Source organism: Doryrhamphus excisus, chromosome 8, assembly GCF_030265055.1.
Source record: "Doryrhamphus excisus isolate RoL2022-K1 chromosome 8, RoL_Dexc_1.0, whole genome shotgun sequence".
In the NCBI taxonomy this organism is placed as follows: Eukaryota; Metazoa; Chordata; class Actinopteri; order Syngnathiformes; family Syngnathidae; genus Doryrhamphus; species Doryrhamphus excisus.
Window position 1 is genome coordinate 3,538,375 of NC_080473.1, and position 24,918 is coordinate 3,563,292.

At 42.9% G+C, this 24,918-nt stretch overlaps 1 protein-coding gene across 5 annotated transcripts in view; it reads left to right on the forward strand.

Moving 5' to 3' along the window:
• Positions 1–24,918, forward strand: part of LOC131134963 (cell adhesion molecule DSCAML1) — a 112,699-nt gene that overhangs the window by 81,146 nt on the left and 6,635 nt on the right. For 4 of the 5 annotated variants that reach the window (XM_058080709.1, XM_058080708.1, XM_058080710.1 and 1 more), the window contains 22 exons: positions 453–581; positions 692–871; positions 2,149–2,354; positions 3,525–3,621; positions 3,705–3,833; positions 4,019–4,186; positions 5,408–5,478; positions 5,909–6,149; positions 8,534–8,680; positions 8,751–8,906; positions 11,459–11,598; positions 15,803–15,956; positions 18,350–18,467; positions 18,547–18,710; positions 20,069–20,167; positions 21,979–22,167; positions 22,251–22,379; positions 22,440–22,598; positions 23,584–23,739; positions 24,256–24,286; positions 24,413–24,531; positions 24,678–24,830. In XM_058080709.1, the coding sequence (XP_057936692.1) occupies positions 453–581; positions 692–871; positions 2,149–2,354; positions 3,525–3,621; positions 3,705–3,833; positions 4,019–4,186; positions 5,408–5,478; positions 5,909–6,149; positions 8,534–8,680; positions 8,751–8,906; positions 11,459–11,598; positions 15,803–15,956; positions 18,350–18,467; positions 18,547–18,710; positions 20,069–20,167; positions 21,979–22,167; positions 22,251–22,379; positions 22,440–22,598; positions 23,584–23,739; positions 24,256–24,286; positions 24,413–24,531; positions 24,678–24,830 (3,135 nt within the window). The remainder of the gene's footprint in view (positions 1–452; positions 582–691; positions 872–2,148; positions 2,355–3,524; positions 3,622–3,704; positions 3,834–4,018; positions 4,187–5,407; positions 5,479–5,908; positions 6,150–8,533; positions 8,681–8,750; positions 8,907–11,458; positions 11,599–15,802; positions 15,957–18,349; positions 18,468–18,546; positions 18,711–20,068; positions 20,168–21,978; positions 22,168–22,250; positions 22,380–22,439; positions 22,599–23,583; positions 23,740–24,255; positions 24,287–24,412; positions 24,532–24,677; positions 24,831–24,918) is intronic. The other variant, XM_058080712.1, reaches the window with a different exon arrangement.

Below are 24,918 nucleotides of genomic sequence, written 5' to 3' on the forward strand. Positions count from 1 at the left end.
CTGAATAACTATTGTGTTAGCATATCTTACACCTATTCAGCCTGTTCTCTATTATTTTATTGATCGAACTTGTCTTCCAAGAGGATGTAATGTCAGTTTTGGTCAAGTAGTTAGTAAAATAAATTACCCGCAAAAAATGCGACTTATACTCCTGTGCGACTTATGTATGTTTTTTTCTACATATTTTTTTGGCCTTGTGCGACTTATACTCCGGAGCGACTTATAGTCCAGAAAATATGGTAAATCTGCATGTTTTAGCCGTAAATTGAATGGGTTCTTTTTGGCCCATGCCTCACGTAAGACTAATGGAAAATGGTGATGATCATCAAACAGCAATGAAAGCATTACTTTCATGACAGAAACAATAATGATTGAATGTGATACTACAGTATCGTAATAAATCAATGGTTTCTCGTTCAATTTAACATTCGGTTTTGTATTTATCATTCCAGTGCCTCCTCGTTTTGTGGTGCAGCCCAACAACCAGGATGGAATCTATGGGAGGTCAGGGATTCTAAACTGCTCTGTGGATGGATACCCTCCACCTAAGGTCATGTGGAAGCATGCCAAAAGTGCACTAGGTACCGTAAATCATCATTTTCAGCACTTAAAGTTGTGCATTTACTTTCTGGTGTAATGTTCCAGCATCCTATAATAATCGACATCTTGATCTCTCTGTGTTTTGGTTCAGCGGGTATTGGGAGCCCACAGCAGTACCACCCAGTGCCTCTGACGGGCCGCATTCAGATCATGAATAATGGCTCACTGCTCATCCGGCACGTCCTGGAGGAGGACCGTGGCTTTTACCTGTGCCAGGCCTCCAACGGGGTGGGCTCCGACATCAGCAAGAGCATGGTGCTCACTGTTAAGAGTGAGTATATCAACTCCAACACCTAATAGTAATATAATTTCATTACCCAGAGAAGAATAGTTTATAGGTCGCTCTTGGGGCTTGAGACCTTCCCCGATCTCCAATATGATACAATCATTTTAAACTGCTAAATTCAATTAGGCTTATGAAAGTGACTGTGGGATTTTTATCTGGAATAGAATATAAGTACAAAGTTGGCATATGAAGCGTTCCCATAATAACCATTTTATTATTTATGGTAGTCCTGTTGATATTGTAGTGTTGTATGTTTCAAAACACACACCACATGGGCAGCTAAAGTAAAAATTTGCCCATATGCGCAAACCTCATTATCTGTACCTTTGCCATCGTTTAACACGAGAATACAACATTCTAACTACATGTATAGGTCAGAAAAGTGGTAAAGCATAATAGGCCCCCTTTAATCCCGGATGTGCACGTGCGTGTCGGATAGGTTGTGAGAATGTCAAGCAAGTGAGCCATTGATCCCGCGCCCCCTTGGGATCTGTCTACAGACAATCAAAAACACTTTGAGCTTAATCATTATCTGCAATCAATCGGTGCAGCCTGCCCTCGCTGTCAGTGACGCCCCGCATGATGAAAAAGCACGGCGAGAGTGCACACGGGCCACCATTACGGGGCGAACAAGGGAGCAATATTAGCTCCATCGTGCCGGACAATGACCTTATCTACCTGCTGCTCCGACAAAAGAAATGTTCATCTCACAAGTGTATTAGTATTTGCGCTTCCATGCCGTCACTCCAACACCTTCCTCTTGCTTTACTTGTGGCGTTAGTGTTATCGATTGAACCGTTCCTCTCCTCTGCCTCTCTCAGTTTTGTCTGTTTGGTTCAGTGGCGAGGGGGGGTGAGATGAATAAGTGATGAGAAACAGCAGAACCTTCCTCCTCAGGTCAATATTGTGTGTGTGTGAGTATGTGTGTGTGTGTGCGCGCCAATCAGCCGGAGAAGATAGAGTGCACAAGTGATTTTGTGTACAGAGGAAGGCAGAGTGTATCGTTTTTGCCTCTTCATTCACCTAGACCTTGATGTTAACTATTGGAGAATGAGAGAGGAGGTTTATTGACTTTACCTCATTGCCCCTCTGCTATGGAACTCGGCGACTCTGAACTCCTTTTCTTTTACCGCCCTCTCTGCTCCTTCACCCCCATTTAAACGCTGCGTGTTATCAACTCGCTCTTTCTTGTCCATCACTTTAATCTGCCGCCATGGTCTCACCTTCGCCACCGTCCCTCCTCCCTCTCACCCTCTATACAGTCCCAGCCATGATCACAAGCCACCCCAACACCACCATGGCCAAGAAGGGTCACGTTAAGGAGCTGAACTGCACCGCCAGGGGAGAATGGCCCATCATCATTCGCTGGGAGAGGGGCGACACCGTCATCGACCCTGACCGCAATCCCCGCTACTCTATTACCACCAGCCCCAACGAGAAGACGGATGAGGTGTTGTCCACCCTCAAGGTAAGGAAACACTTGATGACAGCTGATGATGATGACTTTATGACCGTTGTTTTCACAAGTCACACACGCATTTTGGTGCTGCTCCGACCTCCCTCAACAGTCTGGGCGAGCATTGTCGACCTCATTCTGCGGACCTTGGTTCAAGCCCACAACAGACGCAAACAGTCAACAGATGCCAGCTGTTGTAGCCTTAAGAGTCAGACTGTGGACATCAAGTTGATATTCTGGGCAACACATTGACATTTTTGCTTCTAACCACTAAATGTTTGTGTTTGGTTCATGCAGATTTTGTCCGTGTAGAACGCACTACAACTAATCCAATGTGACTAAAGATATGTTAAGCCGTTATTCAATATTCACGGTACACATATTTGTAATCAGGCATTCAGTGCAATATACAGGCATTATGACATTCAACATATCAACTTTTTTTGTACCATTGATTTTGCACAAATGAAAATTCAATTTAAATTGTTTTCTTGATGTAGGAAGATTAATTTTCAGTGTCGTAAAAATAACCAAAAATGACTGTGATAACCTGACAACTAGGCTGCACGGCGGTCGGGTGGTTAGCGCGCAGACCTCTCAGCTAGGAGACCTGAGTTCAATTCCACCCTCGGAGTTTGCATGGGTACTCCGGTTTCCTCCCACATTCCAAAAACATGCTAGGTTAATTAGCGACTCCAAATTGTCCATAGGTATGCATGTGAGTGTGAATGGTTGTTTGTCTATATGTGCCCTGTGATTGGCTGGCCACCAGTCCAGGGTGCACCCTGCCTCTCGCCCCAAGACAGCTGGGATAGGCTCCAGCACCCACGCGACCCTCGTGAGGATAAGCGGTAGAAAATGAATGATTGAACCTGACAACTAAATACATGAATTACAGAATACACCGTAAATGAACCTATGTTTAATACATCACAGTAGTGCCTAGATACCTTGCAATTATCCTAGTATCATAGCGGCATCAGATCAGTCAGTACAAGTTAAAAGCACCCAAACGCTTACTTTGTATTTGCAAGGACATGCAAAATGCATTTGTTTTATTATTATTTTTTCTACTCCAGAAATGACACTTTTTCAAGCTCTGGAGAATATATGTTCTTAACCACAACAGCTCCAATAAAGAGTCGCTTGTCTTTCTAATATTTGTACTTTGTCTCTTTGCAGCTGAAGCCAGCAGAGCGTGAGGATTCGGTCTTCTTCTCCTGTCACGCCATCAACTCGTATGGTGAAGGGCGAGGGCTCATTCAGCTCACTGTACAAGGTAGCTACTCAAAAGCTAACTGCCGTCTCCATCTCCATTTGTTGCACTGACACAATCCCCCCTACCCCCCGCTTCACCCTCAGAGCCTCCAGATCCCCCGGAACTGGAGGTACGAGAGGTGAAAGATCGCAGTATGAATTTACGGTGGACTCAGAGGTTTGATGGGAACAGCGTCATCACCTCCTATGACATCGAGTACAAGAACAAGACCGGTGAGTTCCGCAATTGGTGTATCAAATACACAAGAAATCCATTCAGTTGACTTACAAACAGGTTGGATACTTCAAAATGCACACCACTGCCAAAAATACGCAATACAAATACATAATCACATGAGAGGTTTAGTGTGGAGTTTTCAAAGGGAAAAATTCAATGTCATTTTTCCTCTTATTATCAGATTCCTGGGAGCTGAAGCACGCAACTCGTAACATCTCCCCCACTAACAATCAGGCCAACATAGTGGACCTCCACCCAGCCTCCGTCTACAGTATCCGCATGTACTCCTACAACGCCATCGGCAAGAGTGAGGCCAGTAAAGAACTCACCATCAGCACGGAGGAAGCTCGTAAGTACGACACACAAATATTGAGAACAGCCCTACAATAATACTGTGTGGGAAATGTGCTGGCCAAAATGCAGCCAGTTTTTGTGTGTTTGTAGCTTTAATGCTAATGAGTCGGTATTGTGTACACTGTAACTCTGCACTTGTGCCACCTAATAGATGCCATATACAGTATCACATAAAACTATGTAACATTAAGGAGTGGGACAGGTGGACACAAATGTTAGCAATGCTAGCATAGCTATGTGAGCGACAGCAGCATCATGCTGGGTAGCCCATTCCCTGAAGAAAAACAAAATAATCAACTTTACAGCTCCCGCACCTTTAGCTGACTGACAAATACTTGGCAGAGTGCAAGGCTTCATTTTAAGCTGTTTAGTGAAGCCTGCTTTTATTATTAAAGCCACAAAGTGTTAGTGGTGGTATCATGTCCGTGAGGAAGGAGGTTTTTTCTTCGTGATGTATAATATTGCGGTTTGATTATCGCTTCCTCACCGTGTTACATTTTTTTGGTAATTAATTAATTAGTAATTGCTGTTTTGTGTAGACTATGGTCTATTATTAGTCAGAACATATTGAAATACCATTGATATGTACTGTATAGTATTGTGGTCACTAGGCGACAGTAATGACACAAAACACCGAGATATTACCTTACGTTACATTACATTACCTTAACACTGCTTGAAGACAGCCATGGTATATCCGACATGAGAGAGTAAAAAAAGGTTCTCCTCACAATCTGTGTGGAAGTGGGAATAAATACATTTGAGGCTTGCTGGTTAGCCTGTCTCGAGTTTCTGCAGCATAAGATTACGAGGTGTGAGACTGAATAATAGGATAACGAATTACAGAGGTGTTCATTTTATGTCTACAGCACTCTCATAACATTAAAACCCAAATTTAGACAATCATAAATAGGTTTTATTTGCTCTATTCACAGAAATATTCCATTTATTAACATTGAATTCTATATTACATAAGTTATGGAACCAATGAATCACTATGAACATGGGACGACTGTAATTAAAAAAAATTACACCTCGAGTCTTCTTTCAAAAGTGGAAGAAAACATTGAGGAGATTTTTCTCGTGCTTGGGGCTCATAAACAGGCTCTTGAAAACCATATATTTCTATTAGAACAGCATGTAAATAGTCAGTGTTATATTTTGTGTATATTTTTAAGTGGAACAAACAAAAACTTGTTTGAAACTGGTTTTGCAGAACCTGATGGCCCGCCGATAGATGTGATCCTGCAGCCGGTGACCTCTCAAAGCATCCGTGTCACTTGGAAGGTATACATCCCTCGTTATTATTTACAAAATTGTTGGTACCCTTTAGTTAATTAAATTAAAACACACAATGGTCACTGAAATCACTTGAAATTTACAAAAGTAATAATAAATTAAAAAAAAAATCAAAATCAGCCATCACTTTTGAATGGTTGATTAACACAATTATTTTAAAAAATAAACTAATGAAACATATATAGTTTTAAGTTGTGTTACCTTACGTTATATTGCTTTCAGTATCATCAGCATCAGTATATATCATCAGCCCTCTTATCACTAACTTTACTAATTTTGAGGTAGCTTTATTTAATTGTAGTATATGACATTAGTATCAATATCAGTGTCAACATCAATGTCCCAATGTCCCTATCAACATCAGCATCACTCTTGTCACCATATCTATGACTATATCTTCCACTGTCTCTCACCCCAGGCTCCCAGGAAGGAGCTTCAAAATGGAGTCATCCGGGGTTACCAGATCGGTTACAGAGAGAACGGCCCAGGCAGCAACGGTCAGTACAGCATCGTGGAGATGAAGGCGACTGGAGACAGCGAAGTATACACACTGGACAACCTCAAAAAGTTTGCCCAGTATGGCGTGGTGGTTCAGGCCTTCAACAGGGCCGGGACCGGGCCTTCCAGTTCCGAGATCAACGCCACCACACTGGAGGATGGTAAGAAGCGATCCTCATGATGTTGCACGTTGGTACTTTAATGAAGTTGAATTCTCCACCGCAGTGAAAAGCCACCGCATCTCACAACAAGCCATCGTAATCGATGTTTTTGTAAACAGCATGGCGCCGCGTGAGCAAGTGGGAGAGGAAACTGTCGGCCGCTTTGATTCACACTTACTGTGCGTTCTGTGTCGCTTTCTCACCGTCTGAACAGTGTCCATCTTTTTTTTTTTTTCTTCATCGCCCCACTTGAAACGGCAGCGTTCACTCTAGTAACGACAATGAACGCTTTTCACACAGGCTGCAATGCACTAAAAGAGCTGTGTGATTAGAAGGAAATTCACCCACAACTGATCTGTTTTACTCAACAAGACCAAACATTTCAGTACTATAGTATATGCGTCACTTGGCCTTTGCCTCTACCTGTTTTTTTTAATTCCATTCATAGTTGGCTATTTGCTATTATCACCTTTTTTCCCCAAAACAAGCCGCATCCCTCAATCTCCCTCATGTGTCATCACGGCCAGGAGTTCTCTCCTCATGCAAATGCACACACAATATATGCACATGCACACGGCAAACAGTTGGCTGAGCCCCATTGGTCCAGAGCAGGCAGCGCTGTCACCGTGGCGACAGTGATATTGACGGCCATTATGATAATAGTGATAACAACAAGCATACTAAAAATAATTATAATTAGCTTGTCTCTCTGTCGGTCCAGCTCTCCTCTCGGCTTGCTTCCTGCTGTAATTATCCACAGCTGAGCGCATTGTCTCCCTCCGCACCCCTTTTCATCTTTTTCTGCCCTTCCCCTGCTTTTAACTCCCTTCCTCCTGTCTTCCTCTGCTCCTTTACCCTCATCCACTCCCAAAATGTCTAATTTTTGCACTGTCCATTGTGGGCTATGTTATGAATCATTCATCCTCCTGCAAATAAACACTTCCTGTGCGCTGATGCTAACAGCAATGCAAAACGGTGCGATAGACAGTATATAGGTATACCATATGTCTCTGTACTGTAGTGCATGTTCCCCTACATCCCTACTTGAAGCCCAAAGATCTATTCATTCAAGGCCCAGTTTCCTCGCTTCATCCGTCCTCCTCCCTACCTCCGGCCCAGAATAACGGCCCTGGCAGACTTGGCCCCGCCAATGTCTTTCATTCCCTCTTGTCCTTCAGTCTGCTTTCTCTCTCTCTTCCTGGACCCTCATTTTGCGCACAAGTCGACTTTTGTTCATCATCAACACTGCGCGTTATTCAAAGCCTCAAAGGCCGACTCTTCAGAAGCGACACCTGGATGAGTGCGGACAGAGTGAGGCTTGTGCGTAGAGAGCAAGAGAGGGAGAGAGAGAGATAGAGAGAGAGAGAGAGAGAAACTCCAATACATTTCAGCTGCAGGCACGAGACACTTCATCTTTTGCAAGCCAGGTTTGTGACGGAAATGCCAATTAGGGCTTCAGTAATAACCTTCAGTGTGCCACTTGTTATATACGAGTAATTCACTGTCAAACCACTGTCATATTAAATATATCATGCTACATTTTGGGGGAACATCAATAATATTATTATTATCAATAATAATAATATACATTATGATACAAAATTGTTTATTTGTATATGTTGCTATATTTAATTATGAATGAAATGTACTATAAGTAATAAACAATGTGATTAAAAATACCTCCAAATATAACATATATTTTTTCTTAATAAAATGTATTTTATAATTTATTTTTCATCCATTATTTATTTGAAAGAACAAATATTTAATAAAAAATAACTACAAAAATAATACATATATGTATATAGTATATTTTATAATGATTAATGAAATGAATTATAATCCATTATTTATTTGAAAGAACAAATATTTGATTAAACAAATTGTATATATATTATTATTCTCAATTTTTTTAGGCAAATAACTGCAATATTTGATTACAATTTGCATACCATCGCAAAAAATATAAAATAGTATAGTTATGTATCAATGGCCCGTGCGTGCGTGGGTTTTCTCCGGGTTCTCCAGTTTCCTCCCACATTCCAAAAACATGCTAGGTTAATTGTCGACTCCAAATTGTCCATAGGTATGAATGTGAGTGTGAATGGTTGTTTGACATTCAGCTAAATGTATAAATGTATTATAAATGTACATGTTTCTTTCCTCAGGTGGAGTGTTTGAAAACTTCTTATCACTATGTTGTTGCTGCTATTTCAATTCTACATGAAATATTTATATGCTTAAAAGTATTGTCAATTGTTTGAATTGTTTTTCTTTATTGAGTTTACTGTAGCTCAGTCGCCAATATATCAGCAGTCCCTTACTGTATATAAATGCAATTAGTATAAGCATATTTTTGACAAGTTTCTTTCCTTTTCCCACAGTTCCGAGCCAGCCTCCCCAGAATGTCCGTGCCATCTCCGTCACATCGGATGAGGCCGTCATCTCCTGGGCTGAACCTCCCAGGATGACCCTGCACGGTGTTCTGAAAGGCTACCGTGTCGTGTTTTGGCCCGTCTTCCCTGACGGAGGTGCGTCGACTGCTTAAACCTTGCGTATATGTGCTGCTACATATCTGTGTGTTGTTGTGTTGCTTCTCAGAATGGGGTGAGATGCAGAACATCACCACCACCAAGGAGCAGGTGGAGCTGAGGGGTTTGGAGAAGTTCACAAACTACAGCATCCAGGTGCTGGCCTACACGCAGGCTGGCGATGGCGTGCGCAGCAAAGTCCTGTACCTCCAGACCCGGGAAGACTGTAAGTCCACCCTTTCATGTTTTTATCTTCACGCACGTATAGATAAACCAACTATGGTCCTTCTTCCCTCACGGGTTTTAGCTGCAGTGTGGAAGGCTGGGGGTATGGGGTCTTTGTAAGGATGAGGTAGCTGATTAAAACCTCTTTGTGCTCTGATGTGCCATTACCAGTGCTAATGAGAATTAAGAAGCCAAAAAGTGTGTGCGCTTGTGTGTGTGTGTGTGTGTGTGTGTGTTCCACGAGCCTAAGGGTGTGGATCTGTGCATGTGAAGCTGCGGGGGGAAGGAAGGGGATTTTAAGTGTGTATTTGTACAAGTACATTTCCCAGTGTGTTAGGGAGAAAATGCGCTATTGTTTGTGTGCACGTCTCGCTCTACACGGCGTACAAGAGAGAGATTAATTCTTTGTGGCTTAGAGAGAATTAATTTTGTGCTTACACCGGTGGGTTGTGGATTACATCCGGATCTGCCTCTCCTCTCTCTCCCAGAGGGCCCGGCAATGCAAGGCAGGCAGGCAGGCAGGCAGGCAAGAGACAGGCTGGGTATTTTTAAGAAACGTCATTTCTTTATTCTCTTTTCGCCATTCTCCGTGTCAGCCTGGCTGCACGTATATGTGTGCATGCAAGTATGTTAGTGTGTGTTTATCACATCCAGGCTGATGCAGGCCGACACCGTGTCCAGGGGCAACTTCTTCACATACGTTGAAGATTATCTGTCTGATCCCCCTTGCCCTCAGTTGTGCGTGCGGCATATGGGGAAGTGTTTGCAGCGGAGTTGTGCAAACAAGAGCGATTGTCTGCTCTGCCGCTGTGAAGGCTTGAAATGACTATGATTCATGACTTTGCTCTTTGGCGTCCCTTTGTCTCTACGTGCATGTAAGTGTGTTTACATGGCCGTGCTTGTTACAGTGCTTTAGGTATTTCATGCTACCACTTTGAGCTGTCATGTCTCCTATTTGAGGATGAATATTGGAAATTCTCCTATAGTTGCCAGGTTTGGGGTCTACAAAGGCAAATGACCACCAGGGTCTTCTGGTCATAATCACTGGCAGTAACAGGTGGTATTGTTAGTAATAATAATAATAATAATAATAATAATGTAATGTATGTAATAATGTATGCTCCATTGTTGGTGTGAATGTACTGTTGTTTCAGATGAACTCATTAGATGTACATATATCGTCCCACATTTATTGCAGTTACTGTATTTTCTGGACTATAAGTCACACTTTTTTTCATAGGTTGGCTGTGCCTGCGACTTATACTCCAGAGCGACTTATAAAGGAAAAAAGTGTTTATGTTACATAAACACTGGACACCTTTTCTGTTCATGTTTATTTTTTGGGTAGCTGAAAAATGCGACTTATACTCCACACTTATACTCCACACCTGTTTTTTTCTACCTAATTATGCATTTTTGGCCTTGTGCGACTTATACTCCAGAGCGACTTATAGTCCAGAAAATATGGTAATTTGTTCCAGACCTGACTGTGATGACTGAATTTTAGGTTAAGTAGGAATCAAAATTAATAAATGCAATATTTGTTTCGTTAGAGCATAGAAAACCTGTTTATGACTTTGTAAACACTCCAGTTATTCTTTGTTTACAACACATTGCTCAACTGTAATGCCAGGCTACAGAATCACTGCAGACATAAGAGACGGCCGTCGCTACCGAGCTAACTAATTAGCCCCTCTAAACTTAAGAAAGTGTTTCAAACAGAGTGGGGAGGTAGGACAAAGTTCGAAGCAAAGAACGTACCACTTCCACACCTAATGTGAGAACTGTGTTGTGTCAGACATGTAGTGTGAAGGCCAGAAGACTATATATAGCTTGTTTTTCAATATTTTTGACTGCATTCTAAACATCATGGGAAATGTAGGTTTTTGGTAAGCTACACAGTAATACTTATTACCTGATTCAAGCCTGAGGTGTCTAATCATATGAGTCTGCCCTTCATCGTCTCTGTCCCTCACAGGGGGAGGACATCACCCCTCCCTTGCAAATGCTGTCTCCAATATTAATTAACAGTTGTTGTTTTTTTTAATTGTACCCCTTAAGTTACTTATACCTTCATTGAAGACGTGAGCCAAACTTTCTTTGACTTCATTTTGGATTATTATGCAGTTGTGCTTGAAAGAAAAGCGAAGGCTTAAAGTGAGAAACACTATTGAATTCAAGAAATAACTCAAAACATCTCACATCTTCAGTGCAGGTAATGTAAACTTCAATTGATATGTATTCATTTGCATTTTTAAATGTTTTCTGCATGTGAAACTATAATTTCTGCTTTCTGGAACAAATTAACTGGATTTCCATTATTTGTTATGAGGAAAATGTATTCGGTTAGAGTACGTTTTGGTTAGTTGGACCTACTGGAACGGATTAATGATGCTAACCAAGGTTCCCCTGCAGATGAAAATGTTGTACAAATAGAATGATAAATAAAGTGAGCCTAAGGGTACATATGGGTGGATGCGGTTTAATACCCAACAACCAAACTTTCCTGTGCTTATATACTCTCTATGTCCTCTCCTTCTCTCTACTATGCAGACCCTGGGCCCCCAGCTGGCATCAAAGCCGTGCCCTCCTCTGCCAGCAGTGTTGTGGTGTCCTGGTTACCCCCTCATAAACCAAATGGAATCATCCGCAAGTACACCATCTACTGCTCCAGCCCAGGGTCGGGCCAACCAGTGAGTTAAAGTCAGGGGTGCTTTATTTGGAAGTGAGGAAAAGGAATGGAAAGGAAGCTGAACTGCTTATGCACACGCACACTTTTGCTGCAGTCTCAGCACGAGGTGTGTGTGTGTGTGTGTGTGTGTGTGTGTGTGTGTGTGTGTGTGCGTGTGTGTGTGTGTGAAATGAGCTCCACTCGTACCGCAGTGTGTGTGCTTGCAAGCTCACCCTCCTGCCTTATTTGCATATCTGCGTCTCATCACGTTGCCAGGACAACCTCCTCTGTTCATCAAGCAGGGCGGAAAAACACACACATACACTCGCATCCAAAGACTCACTATCTATCCGTCTGTCTGTCTATCATTGCATCTACAGTATCTCTCTATCTGTCCGTTTATCTATAGTAAATGGATCTATATATCTATGTATATATGTATCTATGCGTCCATCTGAAGCCCCCATGCAGAGTTCAGGATGATTACTATGTAAATGAGTGTGACTGGAGAGAGGGAGGAAAGGAAGGATAGAGGATGAGGGTGGGGGTTCCGCAGGGCGGGGGGTTGCATACACACCACAGGGGATGTACTTTTGTTCTTCTTTTCATTATCTCGCTCTATTGTTCCCTAGATCGCCGCTATCTCCACGCCTAAGGAATATTTTAATATCCGTTTCACCAACACATGCTCAGTCACGCCCCCGCCACTCCACACCGACCCCTCACCTTCTTTGAATGCTACAATTTCCACATTTATATATCCATCCATTCATGACTCCTGCTGTACATTCCCACTTCCACCTGTGTGTGTTTAGTCATTAAAGTACATTTTAGAAGGATGTAAGGCAAAGGGGGCGCTACTGGTGGATGGATGCATGTGGGTTCCTCCACTCACACACGAGAACAACACGCTATCTTGAGTATCACGCAGGAAAGAAAGAATCCAGCAATTTTTACTGAACGCACCACTCCAAAAACCATCGGACCGCCAAGAATGTAAATTAGTGCCAAACTGGGGGACGGACTGACATTTTACAAATGTTTCTGATAAGTTGATTTGCATGAGTGATTATTAGGAGCACAACTAATGCACTGTAAAAAAAAAAGACTGCATTCTTAACATCTGAATGTTAACAAAATAATCAGAACCAAAATTCATTCATTCATTCATTTTCTACCGCTTTTCCTCACGAGGGTCGCGGGGGGTGCTGGAGCCTATCCCAGCTGTCTTCTGGCGTAAGGCGGGGTACACCCTGGACTGGTGGCCAGCCCATCACAGGGCACATATAGACAAACAACCAGAACCAAAATCAGATTAACAATTTTGTTGGCAAATGTTTTTAATGTAGAGTGTGTGCCATGTTATCAAGGACATGTTGACATCCATGTTACCCATTGAATACACTGTACTGACACGACTACAAGACTGGAGTTTCCATCCATCTTCTTCCCCTTATCCAAAAATTGGGCATTGGAGGTGGCAGCCTAATATGAGAAGCCCAGCCCTCTCTCTCTTCTTCTCGCTACTTCGTCCAGCTCTACGAAGCATTCCGAGGCCCGTTGGGAGACATAATTTCTCCAAATTGTCCTAGGTCTTCACCGAAGCCTCCTTCCCTGTTCTGGGAGTCTTCCTGGGCAGATGCCCGAGCCGCCTCATCTGGGTCTTTTCAATGTTAAGGAGCGGAGTCCCGACTACATGTTTCTCCCAGATGACAGTGCTTCTCAGCTTATTTCTCAGAGGGAGCCCAGCCACCCTGTGGAGGAAAGTCATTTCGGACGGTCACTCCACAAAGCTCACGACCATAGTTGAGGGTAGGAACATCTATCGACTGGTCACCACAACCGACCAATGCAGAGTCCACATCGCTGCCAATCTGCTTGTCGGTCTCGTGTTCCATCCTCCCCTCCCTCGTGAACGAGACCCCAAGGCAGTTTAAACTCATCCACTTGGAGCAGGATCTCATCTCATGCCAGAGATGACATTCCAGCCTTTTCCAGGAGAGAACCATGGACTCTGACTTGGAGGTGATGATCCTCACTCCAACCGCTTCACACTTGCCTCTGGACTGATCCAGTGAGAGCTGAAAATCGCCGCCCAATGAAGCCATCAGGACCACATCATCTGCAAGAAACAGAGAACTAATCCAGCAGCCACCAAACAATAAACACCCTGGTTGCGCTTAGAAATTCATAAAATCCATGGAGGGTATAAACAGAATTGGGCTTATTTTTGGCAATGCGGACCGAGGACAGAACTGCCCGAATTAGGTAGTTCGGTACCCCCACAGAATTTCTCAAGGAACGCGGTGGAATGCCTTCCCCAAGTCTACACATGCAGACTGGTTGGGCGAACTCCCATGTGCCTTCAAGGACACTGCTGAGAGTGCAAAGGTCTCCAGGACAAAAATCACATTGCTCCTCCTGAATCCAAGGTTCAACCATCCAGCAGACCCTCCTCTCCAGTACTTGATTTTTTTTTTTTTTACCTGTTAAGCTGATAATTATGAGCTCACAATTTTTGAAATGGTGGACCTGCCGGTCCTCCTTCTTGAAAAGTGAGACAGAAGGTATTTCTTTGCATTAAAAAAGTCTGCAAAGACAAGTCGTCTTACATATTGCGGGTCTACAGATTTCTAAATGTGAACCAGAAGAGTCTCCCCAAGCGAGCTTTTCTTCCTGTCGCTCACACACACACACACACACCAATGACGTAGACCGATGCAGAGACCTGCTTGGAAAAATAGCCAAGAATGGAAGAGGACATCAGAAGATAATGTTACCCAAAAATGTTAGGTATACCTGCAACATCTAATGTCACCCAATACACAGAAACGTATAAATAATTTGCATTAGCGATTACACATACAAATATAATGTTCTCTTTCTCACATTCATCCATTTATAGTTGCAGCTCACATCACAGTAGCAGAGATTGCTGTTGTAGAGGGACATGCGATGCATGCACATGCATGTATAGGGCTTACCTGCACAGCAAATGAAGCAATATAAGGGAATAATTGGTAGGGACACTGAATAATGAATGTCAGTATAGTGTGTGTGTGTGTGTGTGTGTGTGTCCGTGGAAGAAACAGTGATTTGACCAGACAACAGACACATGGCTGGGTTAAACACACTGCAATTACACATCCACCTCCAGGTCATGCATGCCACTGTTATGTGTGTGTTTTCTCCATCACTCACTGCGTTGTGGGGAGTTGGGTTTGCTCGTGTGTGTTTTGCTGCTGTATTATCCTCATTAGTGTATGACTGTTCATGATATCTCTAACTGATTCATTTACCATTGTCCTCATTGCCTTCCTCTGTTTGCCCTCTCCCAGAAGAGGAAAGAAGGAATGGAGTGGTCTCACCTTTCCTAATTTGCTTTCCTCCAGCTTCATTCGTCCACACACCTATGCTTTATTGTATTACATCCCAAAACCCTCACTATACCTTTCGTGACCCTCTTTTCTTCTGATTTGAGGGGAGACTGGAGGGCTTGATTCACATTAAAATGATGTTCACTGAGGCCTTCACATTACTTCTGCCTCCCTAGTAAAATGACTATGACCTAGTGTTCGGCATCACACACAGTTTACTCACTGTTGCCACGCCAACCGACACAGGATATACTTTTCTGGAAATACTTTTGGGAAATGCGTGACTCTGCCCCAAAAATATAATATTTATAACACATTGTAATTAGCTAAGCCACACTTGGGCATTCTATTAATTATAATTCCATCTCGCCAGGATGTACTGAAAGTCCACATCAACAACAAGTTCTGTCCATTCGTCATTTATCATTATTTCTACATGTAAAGCTAATTATTCGCAATAAAATACGTATATTTCGTTGATATTTTTGTGTGTGTCTGGAACGGAATATTGCCTTAATTTTCATGTTTTGGACCTTTTAGAATGATTTAAAACTAAGAAACGAACTATCACTGTATAGTTATTTTGACCTTTCACTATTACAGTCCACTTTCATTTGGGCTAAGTTGGAACGTGACAGACCGGAAGAAGATACAGTGAAACAAAACGTTATGATGTGCAATACTACCCCCTACAGGAGAGGGGTGGTCGAGTAATCAACAAGCGGTCATCAGGGTTTATCAATACTACACGTCAGAGACTCCACAGTGTTGTCGCCAGCGAGTCAGTGAATGTGTTTGTGTCTTATGTCTGATCTATTCCTATTCCTATGTCCTATTCCTACTCCAAAGATGCCCAGCGAATACGAAGCCAACCCACAGCTCGTCTTCTACCGCATCAGCCACCTCAACCACCGGCAGCAGTACCTGATCTGGGCCGCGGCCGTCACCACTGCAGGACGGGGGAATTTTAGCGAACAGGTCACTGTTGAACCCGCCGCCAAGGGTGAGTCCTGTAATATATTTTTAAATCTATCACCGAGGGCAGAACTACATGCTGTAGATTGTTATTCCATGGGTACTGTTAATTTAGTTTCTTTTCGCATACACCACCACATTCTCCATTCCAACAACTCGCTGTGTCCAATTGAAGTTTAGCCCTTTTCTTTATACAATGACTCACCAGTGCCTCTTCAGGGGCAAAGTGGTATTGCATGACAAAACGACTCAGTGCTTGCGTGTTGGCCTGAATCAGGGATTTTCAAAGTGACTCTTGGACTCCCCTCCTCCCTGAAAAACAGATTTTCTTACCATGTTTTTTGAAGATGTTTTCTTTCATTTATATCAATTAAATTATTCTCAGTATTTTTTCATTTATCGTGGTTAAATGGTTCCAGCCCCAAGTAGGATTCCTTATTTGTAAATGGGATACATATAGTTAGACCTGGGGTGGGCAAACTACGGCCCGGGGGCCACATCCGGCCCGCCAAGTGTTTGAATACGGCCCGCCCAATCTTTCAAAAGTATTTAATTTAAACTCAACATACAACCTGGCATCATGGCCTGAGCCAACCTTTTGATGGTTGTATCAATTTCGTTGTTTGACATGGTCTGTTGTTTACAAAGTGCTCCTGAAAAAAGAGACACAAGCACATAATAATAATAAAAATTAAAATAATAATTATTATATTATTATAACTATTATGATTATTATATTTATTATATTAATGCTAATTATTATATTAATTATATATAATATTGTTATATTTGCATATTTTACATAATAATATAATAATTATTTAAATTTTATTTTAATTATTATAATATTTTATTATTTTTAAAATATTTAAATATAAATATAAAATAATAAATAATATTAGCAGATTGCATGACAATTTTACAGATACAATAATACCAGGTGGACTGTTACGTGTAAAATATATAGTCTGCCCCCCGGAAATTTTGTTATATCAATCCGGCCCGCGAGTCAAAAAGTTTGCCCACTCCTGAGTTAGACTATAGAAAACCTGTTTGCAATCTTCTAAATATGTTTTTGACATTATTAAAATAGTCACCTTTACACTTATATTACCCAACATAGTAAAATAAATAATAAGTAAATAATACATCCATCCATTTTCTATACCGCTTATCCTCACCAGGGTCAAAGGTATGCTGGAGCCTATTCCAGCTGACTTCAGCCGAGAAGCAGGGTACACCCTGGACTGGTCGGCAGCCAATCACAGGGCACATATAGACAAACAACCATTCACAGCACACTCACATTCAATTTGGAATTCCAATTAGCCTAGCATGTTTTCGGGAGGAAACCGGAGTACCCATGCACACACGGGGAGAACATGCAAACTCCACACAGAGATCGAACCCGGGTCACCTAGCTGTGTTGCCTGCGCGCTAACCACTTGTCTGGTGCTTGTGTGTCTCATAGAACATTACAGTAGAATTTCACCATCTTTGAATGCCTTGTATTTTACTTCATTTAGCCATTTTTATGCTTGAAAATGTTTATTGTGAGAAGAAAATCTACAGTTTGCTTAAAAATCCATCATTCCAACCAAAAGCAGGCTGCATTCAACGACAATACAGCATGATTTATTCATTAAGATAATACAAAATAAAAAAAGTGATAGAGTAAGGCTGCAGAATTTGAAGTGTGAAGTGGCAAGGAATGACTGTATGTAATCTACCAAGGCTTACACAGGCCCTAGAAAAGCCTGTCATGCTTGAATTTAACTTCAGATACAGTGTTTAAATCATGTTTATGACATAGATATGGCTCTTACTTAAATTCAAGACCTTTATTTGCCCCACAGTGGCAATTCAAGGCACACAAAGCAGCTGTTAATAAAACATACAAGCTCCAAAAAAAACAAGCAGCCCTGAATGGGGGTAACTAAACAGGAAAGGAGTGATTTATTGATGACAGCCTAATAGTGCTACTTTACTGACACATTTGCAGCAATCCTTTCTGCTTTCCTTCCGCCAGAAGCGTTGTGCATGAACCAAGCAAGGTGTTTTATTGATTTCTGGGTTCAAAGGGCAACAGATGAACTGCTCTGGAGCGCGGGGAGGTGATGTAAGGCGGTACATAAGGGTCGAGAAAAGGGGAACGACTTGACTAATACACGAATACACATAAACAGAGGCCACTTAAGTCAATTGGTGCTGGATTAAAAGGCGGATATAAGAATGTCGTTGGAGTTGTAGTTACATTGTGTTACTCGTGTTGTGTAAAAGTAGACTCATGCACTTGCATTAGTGTGATTGGTAGCCGAGGAACTACATTATAGTCTTGGGATATGCCGTCATGGTTTTTAATTTGAAGTTTCCTATCCTACATATTCAAATCACCATTACATCTCGCCTGTACTCCATCAGCCCCAGCTAAAATCCTGTCATTCGGGGGTACGGTGACCACACCATGGATGAAAGAGGTACGACTGCCCTGCAACTCTGTAGGAGAGCCGACGCCAACTATTAAGTGGACCAAAGACAGGTGAGACGCCACGGCAAAATGAAGTCAAATGGGCTCACGTTTTGGTATAAAAAAATGTGCCCATGTTTGTCTTTGTTAGCGAGAACACAGCTATCCCAATGTCTCTGGATGGACAGCGCCTCATCATGTCCAATGGTACGCTGGTGCTGCGCTCGGTCAAAGCGGAAGATTCTGGCTACTACACCTGCACGGCTACCAACACGCTGGGCTTCGACACCATCATCGTCAATCTTTTAGTGCAAGGTGACAAAGTGTTTTTTTCGTATGCTCATTTTTTGCCTTTGTATTGAGTTGTGGACTCCTATAGAGTAGCTACACACAATAACACAGAAAACGTTTTAGATTTTGCAGAATCTGCACCTATTCCAGCTGTATTTCCTTGGATTTGTGCTCCCAGCCAAAACGGTCTGTTTTAGTTTATTTCACCCACGGCCCACCCCCGGGCACACCCACTCCTCTGTGATTGGTCACACGCCCAAGGTGCTTCCTAACTATGAACAAACCCCACTTCCGATTATTGTGGTTATAGGAGTTGATAATCAATGAATAGTCTTTGGGGAGCTAATTGAAAAGTGTTTAGGCGCTACTGGCTGGAGACCCCTGACTTCCCATATATGAAGTCGGAGTTCTAACGTAGCACCGCTGTTGGGGTGGAGCTCAGGAGAAGCCGAACGTGTAGCAACCTCAAGGAAGAGCGTACAGTGTGGGATGCACTTCATCAGAGGTGTCGTTGGTGCGGGGAAGCTCAGGAGCCGGACTTGAGGGTGCCAAGTGGAGGCACAGTAGATGTCTACATGGCTGTGCTTTTCCTTGGCCGCCCCGCCCCACAGCCGTGGCACGACAGCCACAGCCGTCCACAGCCGTGGTGAGATTTGAGCTGCCAGCCGTCAGCCGCCCGAACAAGCGCAAAAATTAAATTACCTCTTTTCAGCTCAAGATAGTATAAATTGTGTGAAAAAGATGATATAAGGACACATTAGTGTTGACACAAACTAAGACATTTGTGAAGAACTAACGCGGAAAGTCTTGAGTTTTCCATAGCCGTGGCCACAGCCGTGGCCATGTTCTTGAAATTTCTTCAGCCCGTCCCGCCCCGTTAGCCGAGGAGTCCGGCCAGCCGTGGGGCCAGCCGCTCCGTGTAGAACTCTAACGCACAGCGTGTCCGAAATTGATGCACCTTTCCCGGCGACAGCAACAGTTTGGAGGATGTTTCACTTTCATGTACACAAAAACAGTCCCGTGTGAAATGCCGTTGACAGATGAAAATATTTTTCTCTTGTATTTGGAATCACCAAATACAATAACGCCTCACTGATCTTGTTTTGTAAACAGAACTTGGAGGAGGGTGGGGTAAGTAGGGCTTGGGGGAGGGTGGAGAGTTTATATATATATATAAGGAAGTCCGCCCCTCTGGGGCAGTTTTATCGTGTTTTTTGAAACCTTTTTGAGCTATCCCAAATGTCTTTCAGGGCTCACTTCCTTTGTCATTGTATAACACAAGCAATAAATGCAGTTAGAATGTTGTATTCTCAACTTTCTAACTGCATCCTAAAGATCCCTTTTAATGTTTCTACTGAGATTCAACTTGTGTGTTTTTCCAGTTCCTCCAGACCAGCCTCGTCTCACTGTTTCTACCACGTCCACCTCCTCCATCACGCTAGCCTGGATACCAGGCGACAATGGCGGGAGCTCTATCAGAGGTATGGCCTGTTTTATTTCTTATTTGTGTGGCCAATTTAGACATAAGACATAATGTATAGGATGTCAACATGTTCTTGCAACTGTAAGACCTCTAATTTACCTGTCACTCAAATTATATAGCACAGTTTTCGCAGTTGTGTGCTTCAGCTAAGTACAGAAGTTGCACTTGCTTTAGTACCATAATACAAAGCCATTATTCCCCGCTGCACACTACAGTCAGTAGTGTCTTTGAGATACTTAATAATGTGCATATAGGCCATTTAAATACAGTACAATACAAAATAAATGAAAAAAAGCAAGCTCTGTATTTCTAATGAGTACCATGCAAGAGAAAGTACTACAAACCACAGCCACAGTTTTTTTTTCAAGCATAAAAATGGTTATATGATATAAAATACAAATATAAAACATTCAGAAAACATGTTCAAAGACGCTGTGATGACATGTAGTATTCTACACTGGCCACTAAGTGGCACTAATGTTACTGAAATGTTCGAGGAGACACACAAGCACCAAACAACTTTTCCAGGGGTTTTAATGCAGGTTTGAATGATCTCACATCAAGCACAATATTGCTATGACAGTAACCCACGTCAAGCTAAAACTCTACTCTGAACTCCTAACATCACTTCCTGTTATTTATAACGCCTCCCTCACTACAGTGAGTGTTACATTTACAGTAATTTACAGTAACACAGTAAGTGTGACTATAGGGGTGTTAGTTCATGTCTAGAGGGCTCTAATAATGTTAAAAAGCATATTTAGAAGATCGTAAACAGGATTTCTATGTTCTAACACCAAAATATTAGGTTTATAAATGAGGAATCCTACTGTGTGGGAATTCACTTATCACGGTGGGGTCTGGAACCAAGGAGCCGCAATAAACGAGGAATTACCTTATATGTTAAAATAAAGCATTCCCAATTAGCTTAGCAGCTCAGTCAACAGCATCTCCAGCAGCATCAGCATCAGCCCTGTCTTGGTGTCTGTGGTGGCTGAAGAAGATCAGATTCTTCTGAGAGTCTGTCATGTCTGACTGATACTGACACCTACTGGACAGTACTGTAGATGCAGTAGGTCTGTTTGTCAAGCGTGTTGGCACAGTGACATCAAGGGTTTGGCTGCAGGACCCACCGACAGATATTTTTCAATTCACATTTCTCAAGTAGCAATTTAATGAAAATACAGTGCGGTTTGACTTTGAGGTAGTGCAAAATAAAACAAAAATAGCAAACCCCTACAAATATGACACCTCAATAGATAAGCTGCACATTCCACTTAAACAGCTGGTAAATAATAACCATAACATAAGTAACAGTCAAAGGCTCAACAAGTTATAGGACTGACACGCATCCTAATGGCTGGAGACTACAGTACTAACAAACTTTTTCTTTTTGTTTTTCTAACATGCATGCAATGTATATTAATATGCATCACATATACAATGTACACTTCATTGCTACACATGTCTGAAAAAGAGCAGGAAGAAGCAAAGCTTATTAAATCCTACCTCTTCTCCACGTCAGAGCAGTTGCCAATTCAGTTATTGTATTTTCTTTCTGCGTCCACACACCCCTAAACAAAAAAAACAAATAAAACCAAAAGAAAAGTGGGGACATCAGGCACCCTGGCCCCGACCCCCCATCCCTTCAGTACACCCATCCAAGGCCCAGGACCCAACCAATCCCCGCACACTCCACTGCCCTCCAACAAGGAGCCAAAATGAAAACCGTATAAAACGGGTGTGTGACCGACCTACCAGTTGAGAATCACTGCTCTAAACGGGCATGTGCAATATTTGTGTGTGCAGGTTTTGTGCTGCAGTACTCCGTGGACAACACAGAGGAGTGGAAAGATGTGTTCATCAGTTCCACCGAGCGCTCCTTCAAACTGGACAACCTGCGCTGTGGTACATGGTACAAAGTCAAGCTGGCGGCCAAGAACAGTGTGGGAGCGGGACGCATCAGTGAGATCATTGAGGCAAAGACACACGGCCGAGGTAAGAGGAAGACTGAGGAAGAATTGCAGAATTGACTTAAAAGGGCTTTTTTTCCACATTTATATTTATTGATTATATTCCAGAGCCCCAGTTCAACAAGGACCAGCCTGTCTTCACCCACATCAACTCTAGCCACGCCCGCCTCAACCTGCAAGGCTGGGCCAGCGGCGGCTGTCCAATCAGCACCGTGACCCTTGAGTTTCGCCCGAAAGGTAAGACACTTGGGGAAAAATCCATGAGGAATAAGTCTCAACTTGGCAACATTCCTGCAGGCACATGGGCGTGGCAGAACGTGCGCACCAATGTCACTGCTGACGTGTTCCTGGCTGAGCTGCGCGAGGCCACCTGGTACGAGCTGAAGATGAAAGCCTGTAACAGCGCCGGCTGTGGCAACCAGAGCTCCCAGTTTGCCACACTGGATTATGACGGCAGTGAGTTAACGACTCGCCATGTGAATGTCTGCAAGGAGGATCCCGTAAATGCTCCAATAAAAGCTCTATTCAAATTATGTTCATATTCTAGATTTAGTATTTACTATTATAAAACTAGCTGCACAGTGGATGAGTGGTTAGACCAGTACGGAGACCGAAGTCTGATTATCTCTGTCTGGAGTTTGCATTTTCTCCCCGTGCTAGGTTAATTGGCCACTCCAAATTGTCCATAGATATGAATGTGAGTGTGAATGGTTGTTTGTCTATATGTGCCCTGTGATTGGCTGGCCACCAGTCCAGGGTGGACCCCGCCTTTCACCCGAAGACAGCTGGGATAGGCTCCAGCATGCCTGCGACCCCAGTGAGGACAAGCGGTATAGAAAATGGATGGGTGGATAACACTAAAGCGCATTCAAATGTAGTTTTATATACTCGTCACTAGGTGTCAGTAATGTTAATGTAATGTTTGGTGAAACAGACAAGACATGATCGCCAGAACAGCAGGATTTTATTGTATGTGTGCATTATGTCACAACACCCTGGACATCACTTCCTGTCCACTACCCGCACTCAGCTCCTCTTGCACCGGAAGACATGTAGAGCAATGCACAGAAACACATATCTTATATATATATATATATATGTATATGTATATGTATATGTATATATGTCTTATAGGCATTATTTTCTCTGCTGTTCAGTATATTAGTATTCAGTATCGTAGTAATATGAGTGCAAAGATGGCTAAATGTATGTCTACAGGGTTTTAATATGTTAAAAATGTATTTAGAAGGTTGTAAATAAATAGGTTTTCTATATTCTAACTACACAAATATTCCATTTATAAATAAGAAATTCTACTTCACGGAAATTCACTTATCACAGTCGGGTCTAACGTCCTGCCCCTTTTACGGTTTAGGTAAATAAATGCCCTCTGTCTAATTCCAGCATTTACATCAGTATTCATATATTTTTATGCGTGCAGGTACAATTCCACCAATCAAGTCCCCCCTGGAAAAGAACGACGACGTGAAGAAGCTGTTTTCTATCGGCTGCCCCGTGATCCTGGTCACCCTTGGCGTGGCGCTCCTCTTCATCATCCGCAAGAAACGCAAAGAAAAGAGGCTGAAGAGACTCAGAGGTGAGAGCCGAGCCCAGTCAGGCAAATAAGAGTATTACTATTTTTGGGAAGTATGTATGGTTAGTCCACCCTCGGCCATCTCTGTGTGGAGTTTGCTTGTTCTCCCTGTGCATGCGTGGGTTTTCTCCGGGTACTCCGGTTTCCTCCCACATTCCAAAAACATGCTAGGTTAATTGGCGACTCCAAATTGTCCATAGGTATGAATGTGAGTGTGAATGGTGGTTTGTCTATATGTGCCCTGTGATTGGCTGGCCACCAGCGTGAGGCTGGTGTACCCCGCCTCACGCCCGAAGACAGCTGGGATAGGCTCCAGCACCCCCCGCGACGCTTGTGAGGAAAAGCGGTAGAAAATGAATGAATGAATGAATGTATGGTTAGTCTGTGTTGTAGAACTTCCTGTCTGTTAGAGGCAACGCTAAGTTATCCCTGTCAAGTCACACCCAATTTAAATGGAATTGGCTATGAATATGCACGTTTAGAAAGCTTAAATGTTATTTCTACACTGTCTTTTTCCAGATGCCAAAAGCCTGGCAGAGATGCTGATCAGGTAAGGTGCATCCTTCCCACTCCTGCTCATAATATATGTCTCCACAAAGCATGTATAACCTGTATGTTTGGTCATATCCCAACACTGTGTTTGTCTGTGTGTGTGTGTGTTGTGTGTCTGGAGCAGCAAAAACAACCGGAGCTTTGATACCCCAGTGAAGGGGCCGCCTCAGGGCCCACGCTTACACATCGACATCCCGAGAGTGCAGCTGCTGATCGAAGACAAAGAGGGCATCAAGCAGATCGGTGAGAGGAAGGCAGAGCAAGAGAGAGACAGAGTGTTGTTGTGCTTGCATCTGTGTGTGTGTGTGTGTGTGTGTGTGTCACAGGAATAACAAACACTGCAGGGCACTGCATTCACTGTTTTTTTGAACGGTTTGTGTCTTGGACAGGCGAGGACAAGGCCACCATACCTGTGACAGACACCGAGTTCAATCAGACCGGGAACCCACAGAGCTTCTGCGCAGGTGTGTCCGTTCACCACCCTGCTCTCATCCAGAACACTGGTCCTTTGATTGACATGTCAGACATCAGACCAGGAACCAGTAAGTGCTCTTTCTCCTCGTTGGGCCTTCTCACCAATCTGAGAAAACTAATTGAAGCAGTGCAAGTGTCCCTATGACCCACATGTCT